This window comes from Orcinus orca, chromosome 10, assembly GCF_937001465.1.
Source record: "Orcinus orca chromosome 10, mOrcOrc1.1, whole genome shotgun sequence".
NCBI classification, from domain to species: Eukaryota; Metazoa; Chordata; class Mammalia; order Artiodactyla; family Delphinidae; genus Orcinus; species Orcinus orca.
This window is the reverse complement of record NC_064568.1, coordinates 76954980-76971894: the sequence shown is the minus strand read 5'-3', so window position 1 is coordinate 76971894 and position 16915 is coordinate 76954980. Positions and strand designations below refer to the sequence as shown.

General features: G+C 40.1%; 1 protein-coding gene across 5 annotated transcripts in view; it reads right to left on the bottom strand.

The window, feature by feature from the left end:
- Nucleotides 1–16915, bottom strand: part of SLC25A27 (solute carrier family 25 member 27) — a 29524-nt gene that overhangs the window by 10666 nt on the left and 1943 nt on the right. For all 5 annotated transcript variants that reach the window (XM_033423874.2, XM_033423876.2, XM_033423875.2 and 2 more), the window contains exons 2-6: nt 15845–16036; nt 13981–14065; nt 10402–10524; nt 8079–8191; nt 4371–4455 (exon numbers count right to left, since the gene is read on the bottom strand). In XM_033423874.2, coding sequence (XP_033279765.1) covers nt 4371–4455; nt 8079–8191; nt 10402–10524; nt 13981–14065; nt 15845–16036 — 598 coding nt within the window. The remainder of the gene's footprint in view (nt 1–4370; nt 4456–8078; nt 8192–10401; nt 10525–13980; nt 14066–15844; nt 16037–16915) is intronic.

The following is a 16915-nucleotide window of genomic DNA, read 5'->3' as shown; positions in this document are numbered from 1 at the left end:
AGCAGTTTCTAAATTTTAAGGAAAGGGGATTGATATTTAGAAAGAATGGAATAATAAATCTAGTACTATAATATTCTTCGTAATAATGCTGTTTTAGCTTAAAATCAATGATAAATTAATGCATTAAAGAGGTAGAAAAAAAGAAGAATCTCCAGTCAACAAATATACATTGAACATCTGCTGTAGGCAGGCACTCTTGTAGGCAGTAAACAGGACAGATAAGATCCTGTCCTCAAGGCACTTACTTGGGAGAGGCAGAGGAGAAATGAATAATTTCAGATGTGGTTAGTGCTATGAAAAAAATAAAATGAGATCATGTGATAGGGAGTAACCGGGTGACAGGCAGTCATGGAAAGGCTCGTGGGTGACGGCAGGTCTCGACATAGATGCTTCCTTCTCACCAGCTAGATGAGAGACTAAAGAAGCAGGCAGAGAAGGCTAATTTAAGGAGTTTGATTTATTCTTGATGCGAAGGGAAGTCATTGAAAGGATCGTAAGTGGGGGAATCACATAATTTGGTTCATAATTACCGCCTCTTGAGAAAGGCTTCTGGTCAGTTACTCAAGACAGACAAAATGGATGTGGCCAACCCACTACAGAGTAAATCAAGATTCTGTAAATGAGTGACTGAACAGTGCAGAGACCACCATCAGTTCATTATGAGTGTGGGCAGGAGCGAGGCAATACAGGAACATTATTGACATCCCATAACCCGAGGACCCATTAACTGCTGTAAACTTTTCCAGGAGAAACACAGATGACGAGAAGGGGGGTGGCTATCCTGAACCACAGGAAATGGAAGGCCCAGGACCCAGGAGGTGGCAGCTAAGTCCACAGACTGGGATTGGGGGGTCAGACTGGGCTAATGGAAAGCTAGAAAGAAAAACTGTGGAAAACTTTTATGTCCTTCTGGAACATCAAGTACCTCCCAGAGATAAGGATCCCTGAGTTCCATGCCAAGCAAGGCCTCTGAAGTGTCTGAAGGCTCTGTGGCAGGGCGGCTGAAGCTGCATTAGGAATCTTCACACTGTATTGCTCTAAACTGCTGCAGCAGGAAGTCCCCAAGCTCTTTATGACTCTTGCAGGTCAGAACTGATTGTTCAAAGTAGAAACTCACTTTAGGAATTCTTGAATTCAAGAGAAGGAGCCCATATGACCTATTTACATCTTCCAGCAAATGACCCGACCGTGCATGTAACTTTTCTTGGGCCTTTGTCCACATGACAGGCATTGCCTATGTGGAAAGAACTTACTGTTTCACCATATATATCCCAGGAGGTGTAGACTGCTGCTCTTTTAACATTCTTTCCTATTTGTTCAGATACTTTGCAAGTCCAAGTTTAATATCATTTATTTTAATATACCTTCACGTTTTTACACAGAAATGTCTCAACTAACACAAAATTCACCTACGTTCTAAAACTTAGGTCTACTAGAAACAGCATACAAGATCAATCAAGAGGTAAGGAAGAACATAGAAATAGGATAGAAAAAGGTACACAATTTCCCCCTCCTGGCTCAAAAGATTGGAGGGAAACGCTACATTTTTACTCGTCCATTTGCTTCAGAGAGGCTGGGTGTCAGCTCTGCTTCACACATAAGAGCCAAGAGTAGAAACGACTTCTACCAGAGTGTTAATATTATTAATAAATTCTATTTTTAAAATGTAGGTAGCCCTCATTAATTAGTAGTCACTAACTAATTAATTTACTAATAAAGGATTTATTTTTACCTGTATAATAACCACATCAAGAATGCCCTTTGGCAACTGTTGCCCCATGTGGCACACAGAGACCTTAGGGGCAGCTGCCAGTGGTCTGCCTCATCCCCTTCTTATCAAATTGTTTTGAGGAGGTAGTGTGATCTGGCTAGGCTCCTTTAAAAAAAATATATTAAAAGAGAGCAAACAGTATATTAAGGAGGCCTCAGGTAAGATGGTCAAAGTAAGAAGAGAGAGGAGTAAAAGGAACGTCAGTTTCATCAAGCTACTTGGCATGAACATTGCTGCTTTTTGCTACTGACCTTTATCACTCCTTGCTAGTAACACCCCAAAGTGAGGCCCAGGACATGGCTAAAGTGATAATGGACCGAGAGTGATTGGCTAAGTCTTCTGTTCTCTCTAGGAGACCAGATGGCCATCTGCAAGGCTAGTTTGTAACAGTCCATCAGCACTGTCAGAATCAGCAATCCTCTTCAGGATCGACTAGATAATCATGCTCATCTGTGATCATCACACAGTGTAAGCTAACCTTTTGCACAGTTTTACCTCTCAGTAGCCTCGTGATTTAAAAAGAGGGAAGAGGGAATTTTTCTGGCTTTTCTGTTCTGTATAATTTCCTGAATTAATTCAACACCCCAGCTTTCTGCTGCGTCCCGTAGTAACGTACTTTGCCACCTGCCTCCCCACCTCCCTAAAATCCTAGCCACAGTCTTCTGCTGCTCCTCCCTCGCCCCAAAACTTCATTTTACTTACACTATTGTTTTTAATTGTGGTAAAATATACATAACATACAATTTACCGTTTTAGCCATTTCTGAGCCCATGGTTCAGTGCTTGCACCACTTTTACTCCTCTTCTTCGTACCAGATTCCTCTCCCTCAGATGCTGACGGCTCGTATCAATCTCTCGACTGCACGGCTGCAATCCCCTTCGAACCTCCACGATCGCTCATTTTACCCTGTGACACAGCCTGCAGAACTTCCAGATCGCACAGCAGTTTACCTACTTAGCTGTGAGTCTGTGGTTAGCGACTTTCAAGCTGCCTCACGTACCCACAGACTCCCACCAACCCAGTTAAAAACCTGATCCAGTGTATGGAGCTCAAGAAGGAACCAAGTACCAGTCACCCCATTTTCTCAAAACCTGACCTAGAGTAAGTAAGACGAAGTTATTTCAGATTAGGGCTGGAACACAGTGATGGGAAATCCTATGTCTTTCCAAAAAAGACAGATCCATTAGGTAGAGTCGGGTCCGTCAGGCAGATTTACACCTGCTGGGAAATTCTTGAATCTTAGGTTAGAAGTGTGGCATTTTGAAGACCATTTGGGTAGAAAGACAATGAAAAAGAAACAAGAGGTAACATCACCGTGGGACTGTTAGAACTGAATGTCCTGCTCCGAGAATAGATCATCACACTGAACAGACAAGCCTCTTGAAAGACAAGAGTATCTCTCAAGATGATATGGGTAGAATGATTGACTGGGTAGAAACTGGGGAAGAGTCTCACAAGCAGAGCGAACAGCATGGACAAAGATAGTGAAGGGAAGAATGTAAGGGTGGGTACAGATATCCTAAGGATGTTTATAGGACAGAGGCCTAAAATCCTCAGTCTTCTCCGTGAAAGAGGTGGCTGGACGACTGGCTACAGAAAATATGGTGTCGCTTGTGAACACACCTGGAGGAAAGTTCGGAATGTGAAAGAAAGCTGAGCAAAGACAGAAAGATTGCCCTAGCGGCACTAAAGATAACACTTACCTTAAAAGAGGAAGAAAAAAAAAAAAAGAGGAAGAACGAAGAAAAACTACTCTAGGAATATTAAGGTGACCCTGAAATTTGGAACCGTTTATATCTATGTCTATTTGTGTCTCCAGATATCACTAATTTGGCACTTCTCACATACTTTCGGGGTTGTCTAAATAGCATAAAGGGGTCTAGAATTTGGAAACAGGATCAGAAACTAAATAGAATCATTAAGGACCCTCGACATCTATAAAGTTAACTCACTCTAATGGATCATTTGAACTTGTGTTGCAAAGAATTTAAGCTGTTTCTCTTTCCTAGGATGCTCTTCTTTATCGTGTCTCTGTCCGTCACAAGCCACAGCCCTTCAAAACACTTATCTAATTCTGTCTCCTTCGTAGGCCCTTCTGAGCGGTTATTTTTTCTCTCTGCACCTCCCACCCCAACTCTACAGTAACTAGTTTCTTTCTTTTAGCAGTTACTGTACAGTCTTTTTACACTAGTCTTGTTTTTTTCCCCTTGGTACACTCCCTGGGAAGGAGTGTGGTTTACCTTTTGTATCCACTGCAGGGCCTTGCACAGTGCCTTTAACCTAAACGATGCTCAGATATACCCGTTGAATTGAGTTGGAGAATCAGTTATCAGAATCTGACCCTGGGATGGCCCCATCAAGGTGCAAATATTTGGGGAGGTTTAACCTGAAGCATTCTGCAACTCTGCCCCTCCCTTCCCCATTTTAACTGCAATAAACTTTTAAGAAAATTGTTCTTTATAAATGTACTATTGCCTTTCTTTAAGGGTGATATCAGTAGGTTCTCAATCGTAAGAGACAAAAGTTAGAATTTATGCCAAATATGGAAGAAAGGGTGAGATAGGAAAAAATAGAAAGAGACAAACTAAAACAGTCTTACCTTGATAAGCCATGAGTCATGATATTGTCCTCCAGTGGTGTATTCAAAACCAAGTAGTGTTTCACTGTATCGTAAGTGGTTAAATCTGGCAATACATAGAAAAAGAAAGCTTAAATATCATTCATTCAACAATGAATGTCTTTTGTGTCAAGAATGCGCTAAGAATGGGGCAGGAATGTGTAGAAGGATGAAAGATCCCATTCTTGTTCTCAAGCAGAGGAAAGCAGATGGAGGGGGAGGAAAAGAGGAAGAGAGACAGACACCCAATTATATCATTTGAACATCTGAATCCAGCTCTGCTTAGTCAGTTCAACCCCTGCACTTTTCAGTGTTGGAGCTGATAAATTCCTTTTTTTAGCCTAAGTTAGGTTGAGTTGAGATTCCGTCACTTTAAACAAAAGGTCCTGGTCATTATTCTACATTAAGTTTTGTATACCTTTTTCCTAATGACAATGAAGAGCTGTTGAAGGGTTTTAAACAGGGGAGGGATAGATCCCAATACTGGAGTTTTGTAAAGATTACATACACCAAAGTACAGAGAAGGGAATTGGAAAGAGGTAAGAATGGGTAGATGCATTTTATCATTCACCAGATATCTGAGCACCTGCTGTGTGGTAGGCGCTATTCTAGGCTCTGGGGAAAGAGCCGTGGACAAAATGAACAAAATCCCCATTCTTTGTTGGAGGCTGAGACAATAAACAAGTAAGTAAACACATGGCATTTAGGATGGTAGTGACTGCTGAAGACAAGGCAAGGAGAGGGGACAGCGAGCGTGTGAGGGTGGGGAAGGTTGGTGTATGTGAATTTAAATAGGGTGATCAGGGAAGACCTCGCTATAATATTTGAGCAGATACCTTAAGGAAGCTTGAGAAAGTACACTTTGTAGATATCTATGACAAAGCGTCCCGGGCAGAGCCACAGCGTGTGTTATAGCCCTGAGGCAAAGTCAGCTTTGTATGTTAGAAGAACAGCAAGAACACTAGTTTAACAGGAGCAGAGGCAGCAAGAGTTGGAGAAGGGGATGATTTGAGCAAAGGAGTGACTGACGGGGGCCACGATTTACAAGATCACTCTGGCTGCTCCGTTAAGAGTAGACTATCGGGAGACAAGGCAGATTAGATATGAGGCTGTCGCGGTTCTTCTGGTAAGAAATGATGGCGGCTTGGATAAGAAATGATGGCGGCTTGGATAAGAAATGATGGTGGCTTGGATAAGAAATGATGGCGCCTTGGATAAAGGCGTTGTGGAGTGCTGGTCAGAGTTTGGGTGTTTTGAAGACAGAATCAACAGGATCAACAGGGATTGGCCAGCAGATTGAATATGGAGGGAAGGAAAGGAAGCAAAAATGACGGCAAGGTTTTGAGCTTGAACAATCTGAAGGACACAGCTGCCATTTATGGAGGTGGGAAAATGAGAATGGACTAATTTAAATGTTTTAAGGTAAGATGACAGGCCCCAGTGATCCTGATTAGAAGAATTTCAGATGCATAGTGGGGCAAAATGGCTGTGGGGTGTATGTGGGGAGACTAGTTAGGAGACATTTGTAGTGGTCCAGTAGGAGGAGATCAATACAACTTGGACAGAGCAGTGGCTCCAGGGATGAAGGGAAGTGGATGAACTTGAGATATGTATGCAAGACAGAACTGGCTGGATTTGGTGACTGGTTGGCTGTAAGGAGCAAGGGAAAGCAAAGAGATCAAAATCAGGCCCAGGTTTCTGGGTTGTTCAACTAAAAAGATGATGATATCATATTTTGAGATTGGGAAGAACAGAGAAGGAAGTGATTTAGTAAATGAGCTTGGGTTGGACACATTCAAAGTGATATATTTAAGATAAGCTGGAACTTGAAAGAGAAATCTGGGCTGCAGTAGATTTTGAAGCAATAAATTGAGAACGACAATCTGAAAGGTTTTCTGAAAACCAAAATATCCACCAATATGATGCAGCAGACATCAACGGACTGAAATAGCAGTATATAAAATAGATTTACTCCCTTTGATGTTTGAGTGATATGTTACTATACCTCTCAAAAATGCTATTTATCAGGTTCTTAGAATCATATAATTTTGGTCTTAGGAGTCTTTCATCCATTGATTCATTCACTAAATGTTTGTTGATTACGTACGAGGGACTGGGGAAATGAAGAAAAATGAAACATAGTCCTTGCCTTCAGGGGGCTCAAAATCTAGAGGAGGAGATAGACACATAGTAGAAAGCAATGAAATGAGGTAAAACCAGTAACAGAGATAAGCATGGGGAACTATGGAAACACATAAAGGGGCATCTAACACACTGTGACCTGGGAGGGGTGGCTGCAGGAGGTCTGGGTAAAGTACACGGGTGGGGAAGACACCTCAGCTGTGTATGAAACGATCTGCAGAAGAAAACTAAACAGAAGAAGAGGGATGAGGACAGAGAGTACAGAGGTGAGGAAGAGTTTGGTGTGTGCGGGCAGTGGAACATTTTAGCTCTGGACTCTGCTTCCCTCTCTGCTCCAGAGTCAATGGATTGCTCAACCCCAGAAGACACAGGTTGGATTATACAGGCCTGCTGTGTCATGTTATGAAATTTCCACTTTATTCTGAGTGATAAGAAGCCAGTGAAGGGTTTTAAAGATACCAATAACATGTTCCGATCTGTATTTTAGATAAAGCTCGATGGATACTGGGTACAAATTTGAGGGCAGAGGAAGAGACCAGTTAGAGGGCTGTGGCAGTGGTCTAGTTGTGTTTTGATGGTTACTACTGTAAAAACAGTCATTTTAAGGATACTAAGGTAGTAGACATGAGGGGGGAAACTTTCTTTTAATTGAAATATAGTTAATGTATAATGTTATGGTTATTCCAGGTGTACTACATAGTGATCTGACATGTGCATACATTATAAAAAGGTCACCACAATAAGTCTAGTAACCATCCGTCCCCATACAAAGTTATCACAATATTATTGTAATAGTTCCTTATACTGTATATTACATCCCTGTGGCATATTTATTTTATAACTGGAAGTTTGTACCCCTTAATCCCCTTCACCTATTTTGGCCTCCTACCCTCCTCTCCTCTGGCAACCTCCTGTTCGTTCTCTGCATCTATGAGTCTGTTTTCATTTTGTTTTGTTTTGTTTTTTAGATTCCACATTGAGATCACATGGTATTTGTCTTTCTCTGTCTGACTTATTTCACTTAGCATAATACTGCGGGGGGGCATTTAAGAAATATTTAGAAGATAGGAGAAATTAATGACTGAATATGGGAAGCGAGAGATGGGGATGAGTTAAGGAAACATTCAGATTTCCAGCCTGAGGTGCCCAGCTGTACAGAATGGATTATACAGCAAGAGGAGCAGGATTACTGGGGGGAAAGATTTGTAGTCTGCATTTAATGACCATCACATACGGTACATATACCAGTTTGAATCTGAGAGGAAGGTATGGTGTGGAGCGTAGCCCTTAGAAATGGTTTGGTATTATCTCCTTATCGTCACAATTTGCTAGTTTTAGGAAATCCTTTTCATACATCAGCATAGAGTAAAGTGAAAATATTCTAGGGAAAATATTCAATTATGACATTATAACATAAGGGAAGACTGTTGCCAGTACATATTATTAAAAATAATAAAATACATATTCTCATTTTCCCTGATGGAGTACTTATAATTAAAATGATGAAGGCGATTAGGACTTCGCAGAATTCAACGAAGTTTCCATTACCTCCCATATTCACCAGCGCTGCTCTTTGTATATTGGGTACCCAGCCTGCCCAAAGCCCACGTATTCCTCCTTCAGCTAAGATTTTTGCAAATGCGTGATGCACACCACGAAATCTAAAGGAAAATAATAATAAATGTGAAAACTCTATGCGTTCCTGTGTTTGGAATGCAATTGTATAAGCTTTGCCTATAGCTGTTATGATTTAGAGTAAAGTAACATCTTAACTATCTAGAATTGTTAGAAATTAAAGCAATCCACGTAAGTCTAATTTCCAGATAAACTTATTAGTTCTTTAGAAAAAAAGGCCAACTTTTGATTTAAACACTTTTTTATGGAGATCTTTATAAACTGTGACATCCTCTTCTCAGATTATTAAACAGATTAAAACTCCTTTCTTGATATTTTACATCATCTGTGCCCATATTAACTATAGGCAGGAATAGTGGTTATCAGACCTCTGAGTTCATTTTACTAGTATTGTGGGAGACCTTCAAATTTTGTAATTTTACCAAATAACATCAAAAAAATCAATTCTCATATCATCTCATAAAAGAAGTGATATTTTTAGACCAAAAAGTAGGGAGGAAAATTTCATAAGAGTTCTTAAAACTGAATACTTTGGGCTTTATGAAAATTTATTATCTTGCCTTTATTTTGCACATTTTTCTATACACAGATGAAAAATGGTGCTGAACCATGAACCGAATGTGGAAACCTATGATATAAAATAAAAGCCTGGGTTTTATACAGTCAGACATACCTGGTGTCAAATGCCATCTTACTACTTACTAGCTGTGTGGCTTTTACTCAGGCATTAAACTCTCTGAGTCTTACCAAAAAGAAGGACATTCATAATTGCTATTATGCTATATAAGAAATATGCTCACGAATGAGGTCACATTAACAATTGCACATTTATTGTGCACTTATTAAGCACCAGACTTTTTATATACATAAGATACAAGTTATTCCTGAAAACTCTATGAAGTATGTATTATTATGCAAATTTTCATCTGAAGAAACTGAGGCTTAGGGAGGTTAAGGAACTTGACTAGGGTAACAGAGCTAAAATGTGGCAAAGGCTCGATTTGAATTCCAGATTGTCTGATCCCAAGGTTCATGCTCTTTACAACATTAAATATTTTTTCCTATTATATCAAACCCCAAATGTCCAACATTAGAGACAGAGAAGGAAAAACACTGAGGTGATCAGTTAAAACTCAGACATTGCTGGACCCCAACAGTTCCTTCTCTCCATGTATCAAACCAAGGCAACATTACTTCACCCTGCTACATAGTAATCAGAAGTTGTTACAGGATGACAAAACGGGTCCTGGGATTCTGTAAACTACTTGGTTAAGTCAGTGCGGTACCCTTTTCTCCTCTGCTGTACATGTTACTTATCTCCCTGTTGGGAAGGGGGCCTGGACTGCCACAGCCCAACCCCACTTTCCACTGAGTCAGCTGGAAGAGCAGCAGAGCAGAGGGCAGTGATCGTGGTGAACCTCCAAAGGAGGCCCCCAACCCCCCCGACCTCTGGCTCAGCGGCACACCCGCAGTGTTCAGAGGATCAGACCCCTTCATACTCAACTCAGGGCATCCTGCACTTTTCCTCTTTCCTGGGAGAGGTCTGTCTATCTATCTGCAAGATTTGCCCCTTTCCCAGGGGAAACTGCCTAAGTGGTATTTTAGTAAATTGTTGAACAAGAGGCCCTTTGAAGAAAGGCAGACTTTGACAATATAGGGTAGTGCAATAGGAGAATTTTATATCACAACAGCATAATAATAATAAAAACTTGGGAAAAGAGGAGCAAAATTAGGGAAGGAGGAACAATTTGCAAGGTTCACCTTGCTATTTCCCTTCCTTCAGAGAGAAAGGGAAAGAAAGCAAGCTTTCTGGCACCTCATGAGCCAGGCACTCTGTCAAACCATCTGAGACAGTCCCTTTTAAAGATGAAGAAACAGACTAGAAATGTTAAGTGACTTCCACAATGCCAAGCCACAGTGGCAGAATCAGAATTCACACCAGGGCAACTGTTAATGATCAGACTCTTTATATCAAGCTGCAGTAGGGGACAAATCTAGCTGCCTTGTCTGGGAAAGCAGCGAAGAGCGATGCATATGTACAATTTGTCTGGTAGAGAACATGTACACATTGTCAGGCAAAGAAAAGGTCCATCTCACCTCTCCCCTTAGTGAATACCACTTCCAAATTAAGAGTCAGAATTAATGTCTCTACTGAATGTTGGGTTACAAAAATGCATAAGTCATTAGGGAATGTTCAAGGGGGAAAGGAAAGTTACTCATTGGTTGGAGAACTTACCGCAGTGGTTTTCCTTCAAGTTTCCTTTTTCCTTCCATTTGCATCTGAACCTTCACTAGGTCAGTTGGGTTGGCTAAAAATTGGCCAACAACACCAGCCATCATCCCTCCAATCACTGATTTCCTAATTATAAAAGGGGATACATTTTTTTAAAGGTTGCTATCAATTTCACAGATTCTGTAGGGAATAATAACATGCTGGTACAGCCCCTGCATAAGAGATTTAAGACACAGTGAAGCAAAGAATAGACCCAGACAAATCACAGAGGTTTGTCTGTTTACTGATGGGAGGGTTCAAGGACCCGGAGGCGTCAAAATTCAAATCTGAAGTGCCAGGGGCCTTTCATGGCCTGAAATTCAAAGGAAGGGCAGTTGCTTCCAAGACATAGTTTAACTACAGTTTAATTCTGACCGCAGGAGAATAAAAACAGCATTGATGTAATCAGTTTAACAGACAAAGGCTGGTAGGTCAATTTTTTTTTTTTTTTTTTTGCAGTACGTGGGCCTCTCACTGTTGTGGCCTTTCCCGACGCGCAGGCTCAGCAGCCATGGCTCACGGGCCCAGCCGCTCCACGGCATGTGGGATCTTCCCGGACCGGGGCACGAATCCATGTCCCCTGCATCGGCAGGCGGACTCCCAACCACTGCGCCACCAGGGAAGCCCGGGTAAGTCAAATTTTATGGATTACTATTTTAGTAGTTTTCAAAGAGGAAGGGGTTTTGACAATGCTCCTCTCTTTGAAGAAACTCTTTCTGTCCCTGGACTCTTCCTCGTCCTCACCTCCTGGAGCCAACAGGGAACAAGTCTAGGCTATTGTACTTAAACATCCCCTGAATCCTTCGTCTTCTCCCTACTCCAGCTGCTCCTGTCTTGGGACAAGCCCCAGTCATCTTCTACTGAGATTATGGCAGTGGCCTCTTGGGGGGAGAGGGGCAGCTAATTTCTTTGTACTCTAAAACAATATTTGAAGAGGTACAAATGAGTAGAGTAGAAAAGGGTCCCTATCCCCAGTTCCCCTCTTCTGAAGTGATCACGATGACTAGTTTCTCTTATACTTTTCTAGAGATAATAACAATGCGTTCACTGAATGCGTTACATCAGGCACTGTTTTAAGCACTTTTAAAAATATCATTTAATTCTCAGATAGACTCTATGACATTAGTACCACTGTTATTTCCTCTTTACGGGTGAGGAGACTGAGGCACAACGCAGTTAAATGACAGCTCACACAGTGAGGAGTACAGCCAAGATGTAACCCCCAGGCAGTCTGAGTGCACAGTCCACAGTCTTAACCACTAAGTTACAACTGACGGCTTGTGCACACGTGCGCATATATATAAAGTATCTTTTTTTAAAGTACAAATGTAGGGCTTCCCTGGTGGCACAGTGGTTGAGAGTCCACCTGCCTATGCAGGGGACACGGGTTCGTGCCCCGGTCCGGGAAGATTCCCACATGCCGCGGAGCGGCTGGGCCCGTGAGCCATGGCTGCTGAGCCTGCGCGTCCGGAGCCTGCGCTCCGCAATGGGAGCGGCCACAACCTTTTAAAGAGGTCCGCGTACCGCAAAAAACAAACAAACAAACAAAACAAAAGTACAAATGCAGAATGCCAGGTTGTATACTGTTCTGCTCTTAAAGGTTATCTCTGTCAATTCATATAGAGCTGCCTCATTTAAAAAACAGTTTCATAGCATTCCATTTTATGACCACTCCATAATTTATATAAGCAGCTAACTCTTCACTAAGAAATGTGAACATTTATATGACATTTGATTGATCCTGCCAAGTTCCTTTTCACAATACTTGTATCAATTCTTGCTCCCACCAATCACCTATGAGCATGACTGTTTCTCCTCACAGCGATGGGTGCAGTATGTTACCACTGGTTTTTCTCTTTTCGAATCCCATAACCACACCTCCTGTGTGATTGTTACATGATTCTACTTATTTAGGCATCTGTGTCTATTACCGTGAGTCTAGTCAGGGACTATGTCGGAGGACCATGCCTTTTTCATCACTATATCCTCGGTACTAAGTATAGGACTGACACAGCATAATCACTCAGTAAAGACCCAGTGACTGAGTGAATTGTTCTGACTGAGTCAGAGGACACGGAGGCAATCCACCCTGAGAGCTGGCTTCAGTGACATGTTTCCTTTGAACTCCTTACCTAACCCTTTCACATCTGGAAGAAATTACAGAATGCAAGAACTATTAATCTATTCCTTCTCCAACTCTGGGAAAGCAACTAGTATAGCTTAAAACATTACAATTTTTCAAAAACAGCACCAAGAGATTTTGCCTGGAAGATGAAATTCTACTTATTGCCCTTTTCTTATAGTTGTGACTTGGATTTTTTTTTTTTCAGCCCAAAAAAGATATTGTAGGCATCTTTATATGTTCTTCATATAAAACCCATTCTTCAAATAGCTGTGTTATATCTCCCTGTATACATGTCTCATAACTTATTTGACTACTTCCAAATTGCTAGTTATTTAAATTAAAAAATTTTGCTATTATCAACACTGCTACAGTCCATATCTTTGTGTGCATGTGTGTGTGTGAGAGAGACTCTATGCATAGGTACAAATATTTCTGAATGATTCTAATCATAAAGAAGGAGTTGCTAGGTCAAAGGACTACACATTTAAAAATTTTAACAGGTAAACTTTATGCTCCAAAAAGGTTATAGTAACTTACATTCCCCTTAACAGTTTAATGGCTAAAAGTGCTTATAATTAATTTCCCTGATTACTGGTGAGGTTTTTTACATTTTTACATGTAAATGTAAACATTTTTACATGTTTAATGAACACTTACGTTCCTTCTTCTGTGAGTTGCCTGTTGATATCCTTTCTTGATTTTTCCTTTTATGTTCTTTATGTATTTTTTATTGATCTACTGGAGTTCTGTGTATTTTACTTGTATTAACCTGTTTTTCTCTGTTTCTATTTTAAATGTTATAAGTGATATGCACTTACATTCATCATCTCATCTAATCTTACAAAAACAAAATCCTGGTTGTAGGTATTAACTTCCAGAGCAGAGAAAACTGAAGATAAAAAAGGTGAAGTAGTTTGCCCAGGCTACATGGAAATAGAGCAGGAATATGAGCCCATGTCTGTTTGACTCTAAAGCTTAGGGTTTCTCAGTAGAAAGAGGCATAAAGAAGGTGCTCCATAAGAATTCTTTTAATATTAAAATATTAAATAATATATACATAATTTTATATAGGTATATACATGTATGTTTGTATACAATATGCAGTAAATGTTCAATTATTTGGATTTTTATTGTAATTATTTATTATTTTAAGCCTATACCTTGAGGCAATTTTGGTACAAATGCACAATTTTATACAAATCTAATGGATAAATAGTAAAACCTTCCGGGCACTAGTATATTTTCTTTTTCTTTTTTAATTGAAGTATAGTTGATGTACAACATTAAATAATTTACAGGTGTACAATATAGTGATTCATAATTTTTAAAGGTTAGGCTCCATTTATAATTATTATAAAATATTGGCTATATTCCCTCTGTTGTACAATACAGTATATTATTTTCAAAACAAAACTTACCAAAGGGGATAATGCTTATCTTCACTTTTGCCAAACACAACTTCACGGAGATGTTCGTAAGTGACCATTCGACCTCCAGAGTACACTGTGCAAGACAGAGCATTGAAAGGGTGAATCTGGCCCTGTGTTTAATAAAGTAAGAGGATGCTTTGACATGGCCTGGTCAACATCTCTAGCTGTGTCTTTCTCTGACACACCCTAGGCTTCGGACACCTGGTCTTGATGGTTCTCCAAATGGGCATGCCTTTTAAAACCTCAGGCCTTCTCCTGTGTTATCTGATCTTTCTTGAATGGCTTCTCCCTTTCCTGACTTGCTAACTCCTCCTATTCTTTCAATACTCAACTCAAAGAACATGTTTTCCAAAAAGTGCCCTCTGACCTGGCCTCCAGTGTTCTAGGCTGTCATTGCACCTGCCATGCTTCTCTGATCCCCCAGAACTATCCAGGCATGTGTCTAATACGGCATTTATCATCTTGATTAGAAATTAACTTGATTTTCTTGTTCATCTTTCCATCAGACCATGAGCCTTTCAAGGCGGGTTTTGTGTCTTTTCATTATACTATATGCCCTAGTACAGAGCTTGGTACACAGCAGGCATTTTCACTCAATAAACATGCACAACTTCACTGGATAATTTATTATGTTAAGGTAATTTTTCAGTCAAGTGTCAAACATATGAAATGAATCTTAACTGTAAAACCAGATGGTGGTCAACAAAATACAAATGAAAAGAAGTAAAACTCAAGACGATAATGGGAAGCAAGGAGAAACTATCAAAAAAAAAAGAACAAAAAAGAAAAATTGTGAAAATCAGTACATGGTACTCATATAGAGAGCTTTTCTTGATATCTGAAGAAGTTTAAGGAAGTATTTTAAGATATTCAAAAACATACAAAGCACCAAAACAATACCAGTCTAATCACACTTCTGGACAGTTCTTGGTGAATACACTCTAACCTGCTCATCTGGAGAACTGAAGCTTTAAAAACACAGAGCTGGTAAACATTAGTACTGGGCACTTTTCTGATCAAGGGTCCCTATGTATTTGAGGAATGATTATGATTAGAGAAGAAAAACGCCATACCCGTCCTATCTCCTTTTGAAGGCAAGTTTATTCTCCTGTCCACAAGCTGCCAACTCAGCAACTCCTATCTATGTGAGTGCCCCTTTGGAAGCAGGGCAGAAAAGTGTTCTCATTGGCAGCAGTGTAATTTCGACTACTTTCCTTTCAGAGTGACTAAGGACCCACATAAGTAGCCTGGGAACTGAGGAAAAAATCACCTGTGTTCCATTTACTCTATTGCCAAGGTTGGATTAGACAGTCATCCCTGTTCACTTTCAGATCAACCTGGCCTCTGACACATGGGACAGAGACTGGTGAGGCATTGCACTCAAATATAGTTTAATTTTCAAAGAATGTAAAAAAAATATTTTTAATTTTGTGTTTAAAGTTCAAGTGGAAAAAAAATCAACTATTCATCTTTTTCTTTCTTAAATTTAAATAAAAAACATTTTTATTAGGAAGATTTTCAAGCATACAGAAGAGTAGAGAAAAATAATACAATTCCCTATATATCTATCATGGAGATTTATCAATTGCTAACATTTTCACCATATTTTCTTCTTTTTTTTTTTTTTGCTTAATTATTTTCTGTTACATTAGAGACATCATGACAGTTCATCCCTAAATACTTCTGTATGCATTTCTAAAACCCTAAGGCTATAATTCCTTAATAACCTTATATTCATTTATCATATTAGCAGAAGAAAACTAGCTGGCTTTTGAACACAGCTCAACAGGAAAGCAGAGGAGACAAACACAGAACTCGTGACAAACTCACCAGCTAGAATCAAGATAAATACCTGTGTGTCTGTAAATGGCAGGTGTCACTCCTTGCCAGAGCTTTAGAAAGCCTTCCTCTTGGACAATCCCCAGGGCCGTGCGCACCATGCCCCTATAGGGAGCAGACTCTCTTGCACCGTCTCCCAACCGAGCAAGGGCAGCTTCTCCTTGTATTTGGAGTCGAGTTTTTGTGAGATCGAGGGGAAAGGTTGCTAACAACAACAACAAAAACAAAACGAGGGGGAAACCCATAACATTCAGAGAAACAAAATTTTTTAAAAAATCACAGGACCCATATTTTAGTCAGCACAAGATGGGTGATTCTCAAATTTCAGAATACATCAGAATCAGCCAGGGAGGTTGTTAAAAATTACACATTTCCTAGCCCCACGCCTGTGGAGTCTCAGTAGGTTGATGGGGTTTAGACATCAGTTGATTCTTATACACTCCCAAATTTGAGAATCACTGTCCCAGAGCAGCCCCAGAGCACCAGAAAGAAAACAAAAAGTGACAAGCCCTTGGGTTCTTTTTCAGTCAGAAATTTCAGTCCAAAACCTACTTTAGTCCTTAATGTTTGCCTTCCAATGTGAATAATTTCCAGTATCCATTGCCTGTGATGTGCCCTGGACTGCAACCATGATTAAGAGCCAATGTGACTTTTAGAATACTGTACTACTTATGACAGGTTCTTAATAAATGCCAGATGAAGCTGAATTCTGTCATTTCGTGGGAGATGTTTGCATGTAGATGAATCACTGACCTGACGTCTGAGAAAGAGAAGATGCAACATAGGGTTTATCGTGTCTTTTATATCAAAGGGTGGCAGGCTCAATATTCTTTCAATTCAGGAATATGTTGAGTTGGTTTTCCAGCACTGATGAGTTTTATGCATGGCTTCCTTACAAATACCACCTGTACTTGAAAAATTTTTCCCTAATGATTACATCTTGAATTAGAGATAGACCTCTCACCTGGAAAGAGTGAAGCTAACTGGCTCACATAAGGAAGATCAAGCTCATAACTTTATACACACAATGACTCAGATAAGTTCATTAACATTAGTGACATTACATAAGTCTTTTCAGTGACCA